The 8,422-nt window shown below is 37.0% G+C and overlaps 1 protein-coding gene across 1 annotated transcript in view; it reads left to right on the top strand.

Annotated features, from left to right (window-relative positions):
- The window catches only part of PRKRIR (protein-kinase, interferon-inducible double stranded RNA dependent inhibitor, repressor of (P58 repressor)), an 88,481-nt gene that overhangs the window by 17,049 nt on the left and 63,010 nt on the right, over positions 1-8,422 (top strand). The window contains 3 exon segments of the mRNA XM_012645577.1: positions 1,045-1,152; positions 4,466-4,502; positions 6,982-8,419. Coding sequence (XP_012501031.1) covers positions 1,045-1,152; positions 4,466-4,502; positions 6,982-8,419 — 1,583 coding nt within the window.

Raw genomic sequence — 8,422 nt, 5'->3', positions numbered from 1 at the left:
TTGGCATATTCTTTGAACATGCTTTACTACTTTGAAACAATCACTACTAAGAAAGCTTGTTTTAATGAAATATGTTTTGTCTTTATCATTGCAAATTCAGGAAGAAATTAAAGGCACTGTTCTTTGGACTAGATGGAGGGAATAGAATACCAGTTATTTATTTGTTACTCTCCCTCTTAACAAACTTCTTGTCCCTACCCAGCCTCCTCAGGGCTGGCTATGGAAGACTGTTAACCATCTAAGTATGCATCCAGCTTCTAGCCAAGTTGAATTAGGTTAATAGGAGGTAGGGTAGAGAATGATCATCCTTCAATGATGAGATTATGTAGAGGGAAATTTAGAGATACCTAGTTTAGCGTTTGCAAAAATGTGATTATGTATATCACTTGTGATGTGAGGTATGATTTCAAGTGACACTTGAACCAATTTTTGTTTTAGAAATGTCATAATGTGTAAAACACATAACTAGCCCATCAAATCATCATTCTCCCATTTTTATTAAGACAATGTTACCTAAAAAAAGAGTGGATTGTATAATAGTACAGATGGTGATATAAATTAATTTTTGGAAATGTTGATTTAGGTCAATACCTGAATTTTATTCAGAAAACGAAACTGGGGTCCAAAAAGGGAAAGTAATTTAGCCTGGGTCTCTTAGTGAGTCACTGGTAGACTTTGGACTAGTTCCTAGATCTCCTGGGTCCAAGCCCAATATTATTTTCACTGTGCCTTGATGCTTTTCAGTAATATTAGCAAAAGTAGAGTGAACAGAAGGTGAAGAAGGGAAGCATTATTATACAACATACAACAGGGCAGATTATTTGGGAAACTTGTGCCTCCTGTAAATTAGGTAGGCTCATGGAAGGACGGGACAGATAAAACAGCTAGGAGGCTGAATTAGAAATAGATATGCAAAATGCAAGTACATTTTATTTTTTACACCTACCATTGGTTCAATTCCTTAATTTATAGTAGATTGCCAGAAGGGCAGATGCAATACATTCTTAAAGACCATCTCTGAATTAACACATTTTTCTTTTTCAGAGTCCTTATAGGACAGTTCTTCGAGATAATGCAATACCAACAATATTTGATCTTACCAGTCATTTGAACAATCCACACAGTAGACACAGAAAACGAATAAAAGAATTGGTATGTCTATGTGCCTTCAGCCTCCCTCTCCATAATACTAGGAAATCAAATATAGATGCATTTATGTTAAAATTAATCCAAGGTACTCTCTATTTCAGAGGTAGTAAGTATAATGGGAAATGAATGTTATGATTACTATTAAAGTACCCTGGATGTAAGATGATTAGTTTGTTTCAGTATTTAAATTGAAAAATCTCCCTCAAGTTGGTAGCTAGTTGATACTGGTTGACTTGGCCAGAATGTGTTAATTACAGGCCACCAGCTCCTTTCATTCCTGGGAAAGAAAAAAAATAAGCTACCTTTTCTTCTGTGGTAAGGAAAATGGAACTGAGATCTGTTTTCAGAATTCAGCACAAAGTAGTAAAGAAAGGGAAACTGTAAAAGTTGAGGTGTGGATAGTTTTAAAAATGAGGATTCTTTCACTATTAAATACTGACAGGGATTAGAAAAAACTCTTAAATCTCTGTATAAGGCATAATTTATACATGTTTTTATATTTCTTTGATATCCTTCAGTTCTGAAGATTGAAACCTACCTGTTTTTTTCTTTTTTTTTGGCCTTAGGTAAACAAAATTAAATTACTCAGACTCCTCAGTCCATGGCTTTCTGTCATCATTGCCACTAGCAAGGCCCTTATTTTGCTTTATTACTTTTTCTTCTTTGTCTACAGTGATTATTCTTATTCCTCCCCAACCTGTTGGTATCCATGCTATTGTATCTAATGTATGTCATATCAATCCACTTACTTTGTGCTTTTTAAGGATAATATTTATCTAATTTTCCTTATTCTCATCTATGTTTACCTTTCATATTTAGATCTTTAATCCATTTGGAGTTTCTATGTATGGTGTCTAGTAGGGATCTAACTTAATTTTTCTCCTTGTAGAGAACCAGTTTTCTCAATATGGTCTGTTAATTACTTTATGCTTTATTCCACTGGTATAAAATACCACATCTGTCATATACCAAGTTTACATACATGCAAAGCTGTTTCTGGGAGCTCTGTTCCATTCCACTGGATTATTTGCATCTGTACCACACTGTTTTATTCCCATGCTTTGTAATGTATTTTACTTTCAGATAGGGTGATTGTTTAACTCTGCTTTTTCAAAACTGCCTTAGCTATTTGTGGACCTTTATTCCTCCATATAAATTCAAAAATCCTTTTGTTAAGTTCTCCTAGAAATTCTGCTGGGATTTTCATTATAATTGTTTTTGAATCGACATCTTTACCATATTAATTAGTCCCATCCATGAATAGGAAAAAAAAAAAACCAATAAATTAGTTGTCAGATAACAGCAATCATTGACAAAACTAAATACCAGTTCTTTGAAAAGACTATTAAAATACTTTCAGAAGCACAGCAAATCAAATATTTGAAAATGTTTTGGGGTTTTATTGCAGTTCTTTAAAAGAACGTGTATATTCTTCCTTAGATTACTTCCTAAATATTACAGTTCTTATCAGTATAGATTATAAATTCTGGTTGAAATTTTTGAATAATTTGTTTAATTCTAATAGTCTATTGAATTTTCTGTGCAACTGATTGTATCATCTACAAATAAGGAGAAGTTTGTCTCTTCTTCCAATTCTTCTTTTAATTTTTTCTATTGTCTGCCTTATTGTTCAGTCAATATCCCTAGTACTATGTTCAACAGTTCCAGTAACTGTTGGCACACTTGCCTTGTTCCATTAAGTATGATGTTTGCTGTTGGTATTGTTAAATCGTTTTTATCTAGTTAAGGAAATTCCATTCTAGTCTTATATTCAAGGTTTTTATCATAACCTATTAAACTTATCAAATGCTTTCATTGCATCTATTAAGTAGAAAAATTCACAATTATAAAAAATTCTTTACTGCAGTGAATGACATTAATAAATTTTCTGAAGTTGAATCACCTTTAAATTCCTGTGATGAACCCTAATTTATTGCAATATATCTATTTGCTTTTATACACTACTGGATTCAAGTAGTCAGTATTTTATTTAAGATTTTGCATTTATAAGTGTTAGCTTATGATTTTCTTTTCATGTGCTTTCCTAATTTGTTCATGATATCAAAGTTATGTTAGCCTTATAAAATGAGTTGGATACTTTTCCTTTTTTTTCCTTAATTTTTCTAGAAAATCTTATATTGGGGGATTGGTTCCAGGACTTCCTTCAGATACCAGTATTCACAGATACTCAATATAAAATGATATATTTGCATATACTCATGCACATCCTTTCATACACTTCAAAACATCTCTAGATTATTTATAATACCTGATACAGTGTAAATACTGTGTAAATAGTTGTTATTCTACATTGTTTAGGGAATAATGACAAGGAATAAAGTCTGCACATGTTCAGTATAGACACAACCATTCATTTTTTTTTTCCCCAAATATTTTTGAGCCACGGTTGGTTGAATCCACTGATACAGAGGGCCACCTGTAATATGTACCAGGGATGAGGAGCTCAACCACTTCCTGCCCTGTAGCTATCATTTCCTTGTATTTTACCTCTCAGGGAACCTCAAATACCTCATAGCAGCCACACTCTTCCAGATCTGCCAACCTTATAATTTGCAGCCCACAGTATAAGGAGGGAATGTTCCAGGTTGACCAGCCTGCTGATTGATGTTTCTTGTTACCAGCACCCCATATCCAGTGCTGCCCAGTGGGTACCCTGCTGTCTTCAGCTGTGACTGGCACTGCTGCTTTCCTGCCACAGAGTAGTAATGGGATGGGTCATGATTTAAGCACTTAGTAGAGGGAGACTAAAGGAAACAGCTGGAAAGTTCTTCCTCAGTCTAACCTGTCTGTGCCACTTGGCCTACTATGTTCTGTGTTCATTTCTCTTCCATGCTGGCACTCTCTCACCTTCTGCTTCCCAGGGATTACTTACCGCTTTTGTGTGTTAGGTTCTGAGATTCAGCAACCTCTCTCTTTTGTGGCATCTCCAGTGTTAAATTAGGAAGGGGGATGATTTTTGTCCTCTTGAATTTGACCCCAAGTGCCATGGTGTACTTTCATGCCTTTTATCAGCCAGTAAACAATTGTAACCCAAAGTTACAAAGATTTAAATAGAAAGTAAGTTGAATGATGTATTCTCTTTTTGCTCTAGGACTTTATTATAAGCTTGGAGTCATTAGCAAATTATTGTTCTGGTTTTCCCATCATCTGTTTGAAGAATGTATTCCATACAAAGAATTTATGCTCTTGAAAGAATTAAATTTGGCTCCAAATAGGCTTTTTTATTTGTGAGTCTAAGATGATATACTAGAAGTCAGTTTTCTTAAAGATGGTTTGTTTTTTTCCTGTCATTTAGAGTGAAGATGAAATCAGGACACTGAAACAGAAAAAAAGTAAGTGATAGTGTTAATGACTCAACTTCTGAATGCCTTTTAAAAAGGCCTTGATCTGGTAAGGACAAATAAATATGTTTTATGTCAAAAACTTACCTTGAGAATGGTTGGAAGTGTGTGCTCAGCTTTGTCCTGTGATCTGGAATTGTATGTGGGAGTAAACAGTTCCGTTTATCTTTATTCAGTGTTTTGTGCCACATGCTTTGCCATGTGCAGGCCTCACAGAGTTGACTCCTTCTCCCTTCTCAGTGCTCTCGGTGTGGTAAGGGTGTTAGGCACACAGGGCATCCCAGTGTAGGGCAGGAAGGGCAGCAGTAAGGACAGGCACTGTATCTCTGTCCACCCAATTTGTGGTGCATCATAAGTCCTTGATAAATGTTTAAGGAATAAATGCCGTGGGGGCACTTAGTGACATTGTGTCATTGAGGGTAGTGATCACAGCCTTTCTGCAAGTGCTGATACCTGAGCTGTGTCACCAAAGGATTTTTATTCTCGTCAGATATTACTATTACTCCTCTTCCTCTGTTTCTTTCACCTTTTGCTGTTATTATTACTAACATGACCTTTTTATTGAATACTTGTGCCAAGTCATTATTCTAAGTGCTTTGCTAATATTCATTTAATTCTCACAGTATCCATGAGATAAGTACTATTATTTTCCTCCTTTATGGATGGAGACATTGACTCAGGCAAAGAAAGGAGGGAAAGGTATTCTATGCAGAAATAGAGTGGCATGAAACAGAGTACTAGGTTTGGGGAACTACACTCATTTTGGTGATGTTAGAGTTTCTGATAACCCATGATGGTTAGAAAGTGAACCTAGAGGGGACCATGGGAGCCAGAACTTTCAGTGTTGTGTGAGCCGTTAGCAAGAGGGAACCATTGAGGGATTTGTAAGTAGGTGATAACATGGACCTGATTTCCATGTTATATAAAGCACTGTTGGGTTAGAAAAGGTAACACTGGAGCAGGGAGGCCAGTTAGACTGTCAGGAGACCAAATAAAAGTTAAAAGGCCTTGAGATAAGGCAATGGTAGGTAGGGAGAGTGGGGAAAAGGGAATAGATTCAAGGAACTGAAGAAACTTGTATACCTATGACTTGCATATGGAAAGATGCCAAAAGGAGAGGGACTTACTTTTCACTTTATACTCTTTGCTCTTTAGTGAGCATCTTTTTGGAAGAAAAAAAAAATACAAACAATAGAATTAGTACTTGCTGATTGCAAGTAGAGAAGTAGTAGAGGAGAAAGGAGAGGAGAGAAGGAGGGAGCCAAGTCTGCAGGTGTCCAGGATATAACCTCTTTCTGGCTTAGGAAGCTGTCTAGTATAGAACCACTGCTCTGTAATGTATGGTAAATAGCAGTGCCATCTGAGTTGAGGAGGGGTGAGAGAAGGATGTTCTCCTCACGGAACCCTGGTGAAGCTCTGAAGGGCCTGGGATGCTTGGAAGCATGGCTTACAAAGGCTCCAGTCAGACTAGATTTCCCTTTGTAGTTGGACAGCCTGCTTCTCTCTTTCACCTTAGCGCTTTTGCTGGAATACTTCCTGCCGACTGAAGTGCCCCCTCCCTCTGCCACCCCTTCTTGTTTTCCTTCCTTATCCTTGTCATTATTGAATGCAACTTCTCTGTTCTAAATGTTTTGTATTCCCCCCCTCCCTCCCACGGCCCACAGTACCGTACAACTCTTGGTGGCCCTGTCATAGTCTTATGTTCTAAGAACTAGGTTCTAACTGATTCCTCAGATTTGAATTCTTTTCCCGGGGATGCCACTGACTTTGTAGTACTGTGGGCAGGACACTTAACCCGTGGAGCCTCAGTTTTCCCATCCAAATATGAAGAGATTAGGCTAAGATTTCTAGTATTCTAATATTAGCCCTAAGAATCACATTAATCTACTTAATATTATATTGGTTTGTATAGTCATCTTTCTCCTGATTAAAAGTATGGCTTAATGGTTTGATAGAAACAGCATCATAATGGACCTTGGAGCTAGATAAGCATGGATTTGAATTTCACTTCTATCCTTCTAACTGCATCTGTGATGTTGGACAAGTTATTTAGTGCCCCCATTTGTCAAATGGGGTTGACATCACCTGCCTGAAGAAAGTAATGTGATGCATATAAATATAATAATATATATAATAGTAAATATTAGTTCTCCTTTTTTCTGGAGGTATGGACTATCATTACTCTGTATAATATGTGAAGCGCCTTTTTAAGTTTATAAAAAATCGTTCCTATCTTATGACAGCATTTACATCTAGGATTAAAATGTATCTGTTTACAGTGTTTGTGTCTCCCACTAGAATGTATCTTATTTTAACCTTTGTATCTAAGTCTGTGGTCCAGTAGATGCCCTGTTGAATGTTGAATGAATGAGTTTGTGGATTTTAAATGTTCAGCCAATCAAAGATGTAATTTTTTTGTTTTGTGTAGTTTGTCATGAGCCTGTTTGTAAAATAATTCTTTGTTTTCCAGTTGATGAAACTTCCGAACAAGAACAAAAACATAAAGAAACCAACAACAGCAATGCTCAGAATCCCAGTGCAGAAGAGGGGGGTGAAGAACAGGATGAGGACATTTTACCTCTAACCCTTGAAGAGAAGGAAAACAAAGAATACCTAAAATCTCTATTTGAAATCTTGATTCTTATGGGAAAGCAAAACATACCTCTGGATGGACATGAGGCTGACGAAATCCCAGAAGGTCTTTTTACTCCTGATAACTTTTAAGCACTGCTGGAGTGCCGGATAAATTCTGGTGAAGAGGTCCTGAGAAAGCGCTTTGAGACAACAGCAGTTAACACATTGTTTTGTTCAAAAATACAGCAGAGACAGATGCTAGAGATCTGTGAGAGCTGTATTCGGGAAGAAACTCTCAGGGAAGTGAGAGACTCACACTTCTTTTCCCTTATCACTGACGATGTAGTGGACATAGCAGGGGAAGAGCACCTACCTGTACTGGTGAGGTTCGTTGACGAATCTCATAACCTGAGAGAGGAGTTTGTGGGCTTTCTGCCCTATGAAGCTGATGTAGAAATTTTGGCTGTGAAATTTCACACTACAATAACTGAGAAGTGGGGGCTAAATATGGAGTATTGTCGTGGCCAGGCTTACATTGTGTCCAGTGGATTTTCTTTCAAAATGAAAGTTGTTGCTTCTAGACTTTTAGAGAAATATCCCCAAGCTATCTACACACTTTGCTCTTCCTGTGCCTTAAATATGTGGTTGGCAAAATCAGTCCCTGTTATGGGAGTATCTGTTGCATTGGGAACAATTGAGGAAGTTTGTTCTTTTTTCCATCGATCACCACAACTGCTTTTAGAACTTGACAATGTAATTTCTGTTCTTTTTCAGAACAGTGAAGAAAGGGGCAAAGAACTGAAGGAAATTTGCCATTCTCAGTGGACAGGAAGGCATGATGCTTTCGAAATTTTAGTGGACCTTCTGCAAGCACTTGTTTTATGTTTAGATGGTATAAATAGTGACACAACTATTAGATGGAATAACTGTATAGCTGGCCGAGCGTTTGTCCTCTGTAGTGCAGTAACAGATTTCGATTTCATTGTTACTATTGTTGTTCTTAAAAATGTCCTCTCTTTTACAAGGGCCTTTGGGAAAAATCTCCAGGGGCAAACCTCTGATGTCTTCTTTGCAGCCAGTAGCTTGACTGCAGTACTGCATTCACTAAATGAAGTGATGGAAAATATTGAAGTTTATCATGAATTTTGGTTTGAGGAAGCCACAAATTTGGCTGCCAAACTTGATATTCAGATGAAACTCCCTGGGAAATTCCGCAGAGCTCAGCAAAGTAACTTGGAACCTCAGCTGACCTCTGAGAGTTACTATAAAGAAACCCTAAGTGTTCCAACAGTGGAGCACATTATTCAGGAACTTAAAGATATATTCTCAGAACAGCA

Source organism: Propithecus coquereli, unplaced genomic scaffold (assembly GCF_000956105.1).
Source record: "Propithecus coquereli isolate 6110/MARCELLA unplaced genomic scaffold, Pcoq_1.0 Scaffold235, whole genome shotgun sequence".
Taxonomy (NCBI): Eukaryota; Metazoa; Chordata; class Mammalia; order Primates; family Indriidae; genus Propithecus; species Propithecus coquereli.
Note: the sequence above shows the minus strand (reverse complement) of the source record. Positions and strands in the feature narration are given on the sequence as shown.